The sequence below is a fragment of the Lepisma saccharinum genome, chromosome 26 (assembly GCF_977018435.1).
Source record: "Lepisma saccharinum chromosome 26, izLepSacc3.1, whole genome shotgun sequence".
In the NCBI taxonomy this organism is placed as follows: Eukaryota; Metazoa; Arthropoda; class Insecta; order Zygentoma; family Lepismatidae; genus Lepisma; species Lepisma saccharinum.
This window is the reverse complement of record NC_139254.1, coordinates 23,842,452-23,855,327: the sequence shown is the minus strand read 5'-3', so window position 1 is coordinate 23,855,327 and position 12,876 is coordinate 23,842,452. Positions and strand designations below refer to the sequence as shown.

General features: G+C 41.1%; 1 protein-coding gene across 1 annotated transcript in view; it reads right to left on the bottom strand.

Moving 5' to 3' along the window:
* The window catches only part of LOC145979594 (adenylate cyclase type 10-like), a 160,570-nt gene that overhangs the window by 3,837 nt on the left and 143,857 nt on the right, over positions 1 to 12,876 (bottom strand). The window contains exons 12-13 of the mRNA XM_083112560.1: positions 6,735 to 7,018; positions 624 to 897 (exon numbers count right to left, since the gene is read on the bottom strand). Of these exons, the coding sequence (XP_082968686.1) occupies positions 624 to 897; positions 6,735 to 7,018 (558 nt within the window). The remainder of the gene's footprint in view (positions 1 to 623; positions 898 to 6,734; positions 7,019 to 12,876) is intronic.

Sequence of the window (12,876 nt, the reverse complement as noted above, 5' to 3'; positions counted from 1 at the left end):
ATTAGTGCACATCGAGATAATTAGAAAGTAAAATTTTGTTAATAAGAAACTTTAAAAAAAAACAATAATAATGCAATTGCTAACCGATATATCCTTATGAATGATACGAATAAGCGAGTTATCATTAATATTACAGGTATATACATTTTACTAACCTTAGACAAAAAGATTGTTCCCTTCCGCTATTTACCTATACGTATATGGGCTTTACCTGTGGTTGGGTAGGGGGGGGGGGTCTGAGAGTGCTTTTCTCTCCCCAAAGTCTCTCCCCATTCATCCAGTTGCACCACTTCTATTCACAAAGCCATAATTTTCACAAACAATATACAGGGTGGTCCAAAAGTAGGTTCACAGTTGCTAAGTAGGTTTAGTATTCTTTGAAATACCTTCTCTTTCACCACACCCCAGAAAAATAAACCCTTAAGTGTAATGTCTGGGAATGGTGGGGGCCACTCAATGCTACCACTCAATGTAAAATACAAAAGAGAGGCTGCCAACTTACTTTTGCACCACCCTGTATATATACATACGCGCGGTCACGAACACCTCTGGGTCGTAACGGCTGGTACAATCCAGAAGCGTCCGCGAGTATACATACAGGGGGTAACTAAAATGTACGTCACCTTGGGAGCTTCGTATGTGGGGACGAGGAACCCCTGCGACGATTTCATGCTCGTGCTGTGCTTGTAGTTCGGGCAGAGGATGCGGAGGACGACGGACATGCTATCGTCGATGGGGGTGCTGCGGGTAAGGTACCTCTGCTCGGGGAAGGTGAGCGTCGCGTTCTTCGCCTCTGCGTGGTTGAAAGGAACGATCCTCAGGCTCTCCTTCTGCAGGAGGTTGGCCAGAAGAGCCTCGCACCACCCGGGGATCCCTTGGCACTTCTGCACCAGAATCCTGCAAAGTATACACCTCTTATTTCGCCACACAATTTAAAACCAGGGGTGAGAAGTCTTTAGATCAGAGTTGTTAAAGATCCAGTAATTTTAAATACATTTATTTCCGGTCCAGAAGAGTAACTCGGCAACCGTAAATGGGTTTTCGACCGTAAAGAACCTTCTTATCTGTAAAGTATTTCAGTTCGGTCCATGAACTCAATCTCCGTCTGAATTTAAATTCGGTTCAGGAACCTTTTTTCCGTCTGAATTTAAATTCGGTTCAGAAACCTTTTTTCCGTCTGAATTTAAATATGGTCCAGGGACCATTTCTCCGAATGAATTTAAATACGGTTCAGGAACCATTTTACCGTCTGAATTTAAATTCGGTTCAGGAACCTTTTTTCCGTCTGAATTTAAATTCGGTTCAGAAACCTTTTTTCCGTCTGAATTTAAATATGGTCCTTGGACCATTTCTCCGAATGAATTTAAATACGGTTCAGGAACCATTTTACCGTCTGAATTTAAATTCGGTTCAGGAACCTCTTTTCCGTCTGAATTTAAATACGGTTCAGGAACCTTTCTTCCGTCTGAATTTAAATTCGGTTCAGGAACCTCTTTTCCGTCTGAATTTAAATTCGGTTCAGGAACCTTTCTTCCGTCTGAATTTAAATTCGGTTCAGGAACCTTTTTTTCCGTCTGAATTTAAATTCGGTTCAGGAACCTCTTTTCCGTCTGAATTTAAATTCGGTTCAGGAACCTCTTTTCCGTCTCAATTTAAATTCGGTTCAGGAACCTCTTTTCCGTCTGAATTTAAATTCGGTTCAGGAACCTTTTTTTCCGTCTGAATTTAAATATGGTTCAGGAACCTCTTTTCCGTCTGAATTTAAATATGGTTCAGGAACCTTTCTTCCGTCTGAATTTAAATTCGGTTCAGGAACCTCTTTTCCGTCTGAATTTAAATTCGGTTCAGGAACCTTTCTTCCGTCTGAATTTAAATTCGGTTCAGGAACCTTTTTTTCCGTCTGAATTTAAATTCGGTTCAGGAACCTCTTTTCCGTCTGAATTTAAATTCGGTTCAGGAACCTCTTTTCCGTCTCAATTTAAATTCGGTTCAGGAACCTCTTTTCCGTCTGAATTTAAATTCGGTTCAGGAACCTTTTTTTCCGTCTGAATTTAAATTCGGTTCAGGAACCTCTTTTCCGTCTGAATTTAAATTCGGTTCAGGAACCTCTTTTCCGTCTCAATTTAAATTCGGTTCAGGAACCTCTTTTCCGTCTGAATTTAAATTCGGTTCAGGAACCTCTTTTCCGTCTCAATTTAAATTCGGTTCAGGAACCTCTTTTCCGTCTGAATTTAAATTCGGTTCAGGAACCTCTTCTCCGAATGAATTTAAATACGGTCGAGGAACTTTTTTTCCGGATCAATTTAAATACGGTCCAGATACCTTATTTGAAGGGAACAAACAATACGCAACTTGGACCAAATTTAGATTGTGTGAGAAAAAGTTCCTTTAACAACCCTGCTATATATGATTAATAAAGTCAATCGAATTTAAAAGTTCATGTCACTCACAAGTTTCGTTAACAATTTTTATGAATAAATATAAATACATACAATACACACACTAATAAATAAATAAATAAATATAAATACCAGAATAACAAAACCCATCAGACCCTTGACCCTCTGTACTCCCTCGAGAAAGTGAAATATTTTGCATGGTTTATGAAGATTTTTATTTACGAACGTTTTCAGTTGTTTTAGCTCGCTGAAATGTGCTAGTGTGAAGTAAAGCTCCGAGGTTTAGCCAATGGCAGAGCTTGCTTTAGTCACATGATAATGCAGGTCTACTTGACGACATTACATGAGCCATGCTACAGTATATGTTTATAAGAAACCAACATGAACTGCGTGTTATAGCTGTAATGTGTTATTTCAGCACTTTTAGAAGTTACAGTAAAATCTAGAAAATTCTACCGTTAAAATTCAACTTTATGCATGTCATTTTACAAAAACGGAAAGCAACCGCTTTTCAAAGTTTAACGCAGGTTATGTTCACTTTGTGCTGTGGCCAGAACAAAGCCCACTTTAGAAGAAAGCATTTCCTTTAGCATTTTTGCTAGCATAAGATGCTACGTAAATGCTTCCAAAAATCTCAGCAGATAGTACCGGGTGGCCAGAATTAAAGTTACCCAACTCAGAGCCCTCTGGAGCCTGTTTGAGGCATCGTAGAACTCTGAAATCTGGTGAATCCACTATGCAGACCATGGGGAAGAGGATGGCGATATATATAAAAAATAGTTCAATTTTCCGCCACCAGGTTGAAATGTGGCGCTGTACTTCCATGACGGGTTGTAATACTGACGTAAACTGCTCCAATTGGTTATGGATTTGCCTTTACCTTGCAATCTTGCAATAAACGAGAGATTATTTTCTCGCAACTTCCAGCCACTAACAAATGTCTTTTAATTAATAACTCAGCTAAATCACTTAACGTGAGTGCTGAACAAAAGTTCGGAAGTGATCACCATTCCTTTAAATGAGAAAGAACGTTTATTGCTGGTGAAGTTGTTTTATCAGAACGGTAGTAATAGCCGCACTGTGAGGTTATCGTCATGCGAAAGGACTTCGAAAGGGGCCCATGACGACGCATGGGTTAAGAAAGATGATGAAGAAATTTCTACATTACTACAGCGCCATATTTCAACCTGGTGGCGGAAAATTGAACTCCTTTTTTATCGACATCCTCTTCCACATGGTCTGCATAGTGGATGCCCCAAATGTCTACGATGCCTCAAACAGGCTACAGAGGGCTCTGAGTTGGGTAACTTTAATTCTGGCCACCCGGTAGTTTACACGGAAGCATTTCATGTAAAATTTCGGTAACCTTTTGCGAATATAATGTATAGCCTAATAATATACAGCACGAAAGGCACGTCGAGTTACACTACATGTGAGTTCGCGTTGTTTGCAATTGAAACAACTAAGATATTCTTTCATACGTGTACAGTAAACCATGTATTTAAGCAGTGCCATTGATTTGTAACCCAACACCGTTTCATATGAAACGTTATTCCTCTCGGTTGAATAGTTATCGTATTTTAAAGATGTGAAGTGATACATGTTTACATCTCACTCGGCCGCCATGACATCTGCACTCGTGACCTACAGGTCGCTTCTGATTGGCTATGCTACGACAAATGGTACGGAAATAGGTCTGATTTTCTCCTTGAGAAATGTTATGAAATATGCCATGGCATCTGAGATACCATAAGATTTCTCACTTTACACGGTAACATTTTGGTCATGGCATAAAATGTTAAGAAAAATGCTAAGGAAAATGGTTTCGTCTAAAGAGTGCCTAGGAAGTGAACATCTAATCGATAACCACTTCATATTAAACACAGATGCACACTCATACCATTAAGACATGAAAGAAAACAATTTAAATTTGAATTTATACACTTTCTGAAAATGTGTTATGGAGTGGGTGAAATGGACAGGAAAAGTGAGAAATGAATCAGTGCTAGATAGAGTTTTGATAAAGGAGATCAATGCTGGACATAATCATGAAGAGAAAAAAAAATGATTGGCCGACTGGATGAGAAGAAACTGTATCCTAAGAGTGATGCTATTGAAGGAATGGTCGAGGGAAAGAAGATCCGGGGAAGAAGAAGATTTCAAATGATTGACATCAATCAAAATACGCTGTTACAAAGCGAAGATCTGAAGATCGAACAGCATGGAGGTTGCAAGGAAAGGTCTGCCCTTGGGCAGAAAACAATGAATGAATGAATCTTGCATAAAGATAGTGATTCTGATATCTCTGACACGATGCCCATTTAAAATACACAATATTACACTTAGTCTAGAACCCAAAAAGGTAATTTTGAAGTGCATGTTTTTGCATTTTTTGCCAATTTTCAGGTTTTAGGTCATTTTCCTCAATTTTCGGCATTTTCCCGTCATTTTTCGCAATATTTGGTGTATTTTTTCGTCATATTTTGTCACTTCTTTAATTTTGAGTATTTTCACCAAGGTGAACATAGGCCTATATATATCTCGCAGGATTGCAATTTACGAGCTTTTTTATTAAATTGTTTTAAAAGTATTCTGTTGTTTCCATTGGGAATCCTCATTCCATATTTTAATTGAATGTGCATGTGCTATATCATATGGAGCCTTTTTTTTAAAAGTAAGATTGCATTTTGTTTAATTTCCTTTTCATTTCAGTTTTTAACCTGAAACTAACAAATTTAATGGTCATTTTTTGCATTATTTACGTCATTTTCCCTATTTTTAGGACATTCTATAGGTCAGATACCTATATTTCTTAGGTCATCAACTTCCGTTCCATAGTGATTATAAACTGCAATTATGTGCATAAATATATCTTTATATACTACACATTATATTAATTGTAGATAACTGTTGGATGGCAGCGAAAATTGATGACCACAGACCGTCATTTCTCCATTCAACATTTTGCATTGCAACAAATGCACATCGCAGATTTTCCCATATACACTATCTACCAAAAAGTAATTGGGCACGTGTACAAAATGGTTGTCTGGTGGTGCGAACCCTGTTAGAACCTCGTGGAGACACCTCTTGCTGCTATAACAGCAGCCACTCTGTCAGGCATGCTCTCGACTAGTTTGTGGAGGACGTCCATTGGATTGTGTCGCCATTCCACTTGCAAGATCTCACTCAGTTGGACAATGGAATTTGGCCGCATCTCCCGAGACCTCACCCGCCAGTCCAATGCCTCCCAAAGGTGTTCTATGGGATTGAGATGAGGACTCTGTGCAAGCCAGACCAATCGGTGAACATTGTTGTCGGCATACCACTGCATAGTAGCCTCCGAAACATGCCACCTAGCATTGTCATCCTGGAAGTAACAGGGGTCCATTCCGTAAAAAACGCCACATGGTTGGGAGCATCTCATTGTCTAGTATTGTACAGTATGGCTGTGAGTTCATTGTGCCACGAACAACCACCAGTGGTCCCACTAAATGGTACTAAATGATTCAAATTAGTTACTAAATTAACCACCATCATAGGTGCCCAATTACTTTTTGGTAGATAGTGTATATTGAACGAAAAAAGCACTACATATGCTGACCAAGGCAGTCTATATTTCACTAAGAAACACTTAAAAACGTTACGTTTCAAGTCTGAAGAAGACTCTGATAGAATCGGGGCGGGGCCTATAGATGTCAGAAGTAACTCAAGAACTGACGTCGAATATTTCGTCAAAAAATGTTTCGGTAATGAAAGTTTAATAAACAGAAAACCGAATTAAAAAACACAAGGAATCTTTTTGGGTTTAATCTCCAAGCTTTCACCTCACATCTGCCGTCATCGCCGAGTAGCTCTGACGTCATTCTCGCGTCGCCAGGCTGATTGTTGTGCTGTCGTATTCGGCTTTATATAACTTGGGTCAATCAGCGACAAGTGGCGGTTTGCCCGGATCGAGGGCGCTAGCGGATGGAAGCTAGGCAAATTTTGAAATCAGAAAAGCAAAATTTGGAAATTCCTCTGTCCGTTGCTTCCGACACGACATCGACACGTTTACCTTACAGAACGAAAGGCTTGGAAATTCTGAATAAAACGAGCCCTCATTTGCATGTTTCGTGTTCTTACAACGTTTCTAACAAAACATTTTCCAACATGTTACTTCTTGCTTCAAATGAGGCGCGTCCTTGGGGGATTTCCACTCGTGACGAACATTTCGTCTACCGGCAGGAAAGGGTTAAGTGTTTCTTACTGAAATATAGACTGCCTTGGTCAACAGATGTAGTGATTTTTTTCTATATTGAAAACAAGGCTTAATCATGTTCAAATTGGACTTACCCTTCTAGATCCGTGGGAATTCCCCTGACGTCGAGGATCTGGCAGGCGAGGGGTGCGATCAGGGTCTCGGGGAGGCCATCCAGATGATGCCAGAGAACGCGGCCTTCCTTGAACAGCGTCGAGGAGAATTTTTGATGCTTGGCAGGGTTCAACTTGGAGGAGTTCACGAACGCCACCAGGAACACGAAGGTCTCGTTGAGGACCAGGGACAGGATTTCGCAAGAGAGGAGGTCCATGAAGTGAGCGTCGTCCACAACCATCACGAACACGTCGTTGTTCCCCGCCTGAAAGAAGAGATCTTGTAAACAAAATTTCCTCTTACCAAGCACCTCCTTTGTTGATTGATTTGTTGTTTTAAGTCCACTTTATGCACAATAAGGCTAATCGGGACTGGACCTACAGTTTAAAGTGGGACCCGAACCAGCATGGGCCTCCACCGGATACCCCTTGACTACAAGGTGACGACGCTACCACTGCGCCATCGGGGAGGCCTTCACCTCCTTTATTGTTGCAGGCTAGGCATGGACGACATTGGAAATTTCATATCGCGATACATTGTCACAGACGATACGATATATTTTCCGCTTTGTGATATCGGCAATATATCGCTAAAATATCGTGACGATATATCGTGTCATTCTAAAGAATGATGGGATCTGAACCAGTTAATTGATGGGGTGATGTAAACTACTCATCATTCATCCTCTTGATGAGACCACTCGTCATTGACATGACCAGTTATCGCTTGGTATCGTTGATATCGCCTGCAGGTCTCCAGAACTTAACTCAAAATTCGTTGTCATAAAGTACAGTCACCGGCAATAAAACTGGGACAGCTAACTCATGACTTGGAAGTTGAAGACCTATAAATTGCCAAAAAAAGACCTATAAAAAGACATTAAAATGTTAAAAAAGGATCTAAAAACGGAAAAAAAGACGTATTAATGTGATCCAAATTAATTAATAACTTCAGTTGTAATTGCATATTTAATGAATAAAAAAATACAAAATTCTGGTGGTATGGAACACACAGTGCTAAAAAATTGAAAGCTTCAAAACAAGAGAACGTTGCCACTTACAGAGCGACCTTCCAGACAAGTTACGATTAAAGGACCTTGTACCGTACCTTCTTCAGTAGTCCAAAAATGTTTTCTCTCGTTTCAGGGATAGTTCAAATATATTTATTTATTTATTTTTATTTCTTTACTACAGAAAGGATGTTTAAGAGGTGATGAACTGATGATGATTCGAATTGAGAATGGGCAGTAAAAACTTAGTCGAAAGAAGGTGAAGTTGCAAAGAAAAAAGCCGTTAAGACCTAAAAAAAAGGCTAAAAAAGGACCAATAAGGCAAAAAACGCTGAAACAGGCAAAAAAGGACAAATAAAACCCACCTTTTCTGGCCTACAATGACCCAAAATGAACATATATTATGTTGGGCCTCGTCTTCAGACACTAGAAAAAAAAAAGGATTTTCCTCAACTTCCGAGCCCTGCTCATGACATTCGCTTCCTTGCAAGGCGTTATGTGTGTTGCCAGTAGTGTAAGTTGATTGTTTCTAAGTAATACTTAGTAGGTATGCATTTGTAGCCTCTGTTTTTTACCAATCGAATATCACTTTTTGACATATTTTGACAATTTTTTGTCGATGATTTAGCGTTTAGCGATGTTTTAGTAAAATTTCCCTTTTTTCCCACTCATACTTGGTAGGTGTGCATTTGTATCCTTTTTTTTATCAATTGAATATCAGTTTTTGACATATTTTGATAATTTTTTGTCGATGTTTTAGCGTTTAGCGATGTTTTAGTAAAATTTCCCTTTTTTCCCCACCTCACACTTGTAGGTATATCACGATCTTACGTGATATAACTTAACCTATCCTTTTTTTTTATTACGTGCTAAACTACACGAGAGCCTCTACGTGCTTTGACCTACTTTACTAGTAGTGCAGGTGCCCGGGTTCTAAGCCCGAAAGTGGAGCTCGGAGTGGGGTTCGGTGGAGCTCGACTTAATGGTTTTCTCTTGTAAGGCATAAGCTCCATTTTCTCGCAGTGTTGCCAACACCTCACTCGATCACGATCTTACGTGATATAACTTAACCTATCTTACGATTTTTTTTACGATCTTCAGTGATATAACTTAACCTATCATTTTTTTTTATTTGCACACCGAACTGTAGTAGACCCAAATGGAGAGAGTTCACCAACCGAAAGTGGGGCTCGGTGGGGCTCGACTTAATGGTTTGCTCTTGTAAGACACAAACCTTATTTTCTCGCAGTGTTGCCAACATCTTACTCGATCACGATCTTACGTGATATAACTTAACCTATCTTACGATTTTTTTTTTACGATCTTCAGTGACCTATCATATTTTTTTTTATTTGCAGCATCGACATCGGACGACGATCTAAACCAGGCGCGGCATTTTTTACACACTCTGTAGTTCGTGATGGGTTGCAACGAGGAAGGTTCGGTGCCTACGAGTATAACTTTCAAATCCGAAGAAATGAGCGTCAGGGTTGTGTTGGTCAGCGTCTGCAGGAAACACATCGTGTGGCAAAATTCGCAGCACGAGTCCGGTACGTCGCAGCAGGAGAATTCGATGCGAATGCCCGGGATGAAATGGAGCAAGCAGCACGCTTCGTTCTCCTGCTGGTCGATCTGGTCGAGGATCAAGCTGAATCCCAACTTTGGAGAAACGACCGCTTTCACGGTGTTGTTGTTTGCCTCGGTTCCGAATTGCCTGGTTCCGAAATTGCGATCTTTCATGTGAAAGTAAGAAAAAAGCGTTCGCACGACGTCGACCCACGGCGAGGGGATCTTTACCCAGTTCACGCGCTCGATGCGCTCCCGAACGAACGCGGAATCCTTCTTGGGGAAATAGCGTTCTTTGCTCGCGTCCAGGTTGAGAGAATCGATGTACGTGGCCCAAGACCACACGTGCTGGTGGTGCTGCTGCTGATCTCCGCCACCCTCTACAATCTGGTGGAAACGAAAATTATCGGGCAGGATCGTCCGTTCGAAGGTTTTGTACTGAGTCGATATCCTCTTTTCCGTCCTCAGGAGGCGCAGAAATTGAGTTTTGAACGCGTCAGTTTCGGTTACGTCCTGGTACAAATCTTTCAGGACGTTCAACTTGTTTTCCAGAACCGTATAGTGCAACACCAGATAATTGATGTTGCAGTGTATGATGAAAAAAGTCGGGATGATGCAGCAGAATCGATAGATCAGACCCCAGCCGAGAAAGTAATGCGTGTGGAAACGATGCTGGATCGTCCACGTGAATTCGTTGAGAATGTGGCCGTCGCAGACGGTGTTCGGAAAAATCGTTCGCAAGTACCTGCCGGATCCTTTCCGAAAACCTTCTCGAAAACGTGACGCCAAGCCAGAGCGTTGATGCAGTCGCTCTTGAAACTGGCCAACGGGGCGGACAGATCGAGCTTCCTCCCCAGATCGAATTGAGTCGCGTGCCTTTCCACGAACTTCAAGTAAGCCTTCGCCGTGGGCCACACGATGCTCGTGACGATCTGTTCCACCGAGTCGGTGGTGCGATATCCCGTGTTGAAGTATTCGCCCCATGCTTTCTTCAAGATTGTGAGTAAAACATTTCTCTCTCGCACGTCTATGGCGGTCCTCAACCCTTTGAATTGCACCTCGTCGCTGTCGGCCAGCTGCACGACGTATTTTTTCTTGGTCAGCGCGAAAAAGTTTTTCAGCACGAATTCGACCTTCACCCGCAGTTCGGGAACCAACCGCTCGTGCAGGTGATCGATCAGGTTAGCCTGATGACGTTTGCCCATGAGAATGAAAAGCGAATCCGTGTCCATGTACATCATGCGCGGACGCGGGTTCGAGGGGAAATTTTCAACCACGTCGCGCGATTTCAATAAGATGGTTCGCGATAGAAAAGTAACTAGAGAAGCGCAAGCGGGATTCTTCGAAACGAACGAGCCCCAGGTTTTCCCGTACGGCCTTCGAACGTAAAATTGGTTCACGTGAGATCGAATTTCTTCCGGAATATCTTTCAGCTCGTACATCTGACCATACATGCTGTTCATCATCAACTTCGCCGTGTTCTGTTTCGCGTCCATTTCGAGCAGTTTGCCCGGCGGCAAGGTCGTCGTCTCGCAATTCTTGGCTTCCTTGATGTTTTTACGCAACGCCATGATCTTGCTAATGCACGTGGCGCGTTGAGCGTGTCCGGCGAGAAATACACGTGCGAGATCCGCTTCCGTGCAGCCGGTTGGGGATTCGTGCTGCCGCGATAAACATCGACTTCCGTACCCGGTGGAACGGACGTTTGTCGGTGTGGAATTCACGCCCTTCAACGTGAACTTGGAGTGGCGAGAGCCCCACTGCGACCATGTGACGCTCGGGTAGAGGGACGTATGTGAACCCCGAGAAAATTCTATATAAAATAACATATCTGGAAATTATATTCACAGTATAGATTGAATTTTGAGTTTTGTAATCACCCCCAAAGAAAATTCTATATAAAATAACATACCTGAAATTATATTCACAGTATAGATTGAATTTTTTGAGTTTTGTAATCACCCCCAAGAAATTCTATATAAAATAACATACCTGAAAATTGTATTCACAGTATAGATTGAATTCTTGAGTTTTTTGTATTCACACCCAAGAAATTCTATATAAAATAACATACCTGAAAATTATATTCACAGTATAGATTGAATTCTTGAGTTTTGTAATCACCCCCAAGAAATTCTATATAAAATAACATACCTGAAAATTGTATCGATAGACTTTTTGATTTCTGTGATTTTGGAGAAATCATAATGGCATCCACCACCAGTTTCAATCGTAAAAATGATAAAACTGAATGTGTTACTTGTGGGAAGCTAATCTCAAGGAACAATTTATCGGTACACAGGGCAAGATGTAGCGAAACAGGTTCGAGAATTAATCGTTCGTTACCTTCTAAGTCTTGTGCTCGATGCGGAAAGATGATCAGCATTCCAAATTTAAGTAAACACCTGAAAATTTGCAAACCATTGACCGGACAAGCATCGAAAAGGAAAATCGATAATTCAGAAACGGAAGCTTCCACTTCCAAACAAGTTAAATTATCGGATGAACGAAAACAATTAGATCTGCATTCAACCGTCATATTCAGGATTTCTCTTTTTCTTCGGAACCAGGCTGCGACATTCTTAGTTTCTTGCGTGAAACGAAAACATCCGTGATAAATATTCTAAAAAATAAATTGGAAAATAATTCTATAAAAGTATACGTTGATCTATTTTCCGAATACGAAAAAGTCGATGGTACAACAAGTATTTTTTATCATCGTACAAAAAACCAGGCTCTTCATTTGGCGGATGTCGGTAATTTGGACGGATTTTATTCTGATCTTTCAAATGAACTGGTTAAGAAACACGACGATTTCGAGGCTAAAGGGTCGGGATGGTCTCTGTGTGGAAATCCTCACACGTTAACCGTTTACGTGAACCAATTCTCGCCTCTTCGTGCATCCAGCTACGTTCCTCTTCCAGTGGATATTAAAAATAAAAAAGCTGTGCTGAATATTCAAAATATAGATGATAAATGTTTTCTTTGGTGTGTGTTGGCGGAACTTCACCCGATTCATTGGTCAAATAATCCAGAACAGGTTTATCATTACAAGCAGCATGAACCTGAACTGGAAAATGCAATGACTGGCATCGAATACCCGGTGACCATTTCTGATATATCAAAATTCGAAACACGAGCACGAGATGCAGAAGGAAAACGCTTAATCATCAACGTGTATTCCTATACGTTGGATAAACATGTCGTGCATCCCGTCAGGATAAGCGATGTTGACGATGACGATGCTCGTGTGATTAATCTTCTTCTAATTTCAAACGACAGTGTTCACCATTACTGTCTCATTCGTTCACTATCACGTTTGGTCAGAAGTCAAACTACCAAGTATGCAAACAACATCGAAGTTTGCCCGAGATGCCTAACCACGTTCGACGATCGACAACGAGTCGATTATCGAAAATACACTGGACGTCAGATTGCTATCGATAAACTTGCCGAACATAAAATATATTGCGGCAACAACAGACCGGTTCGAATGTTGATGCCCGAAAAGAACGAAGTGGAAGAATTCAGGATGCACAAGGCGTTGT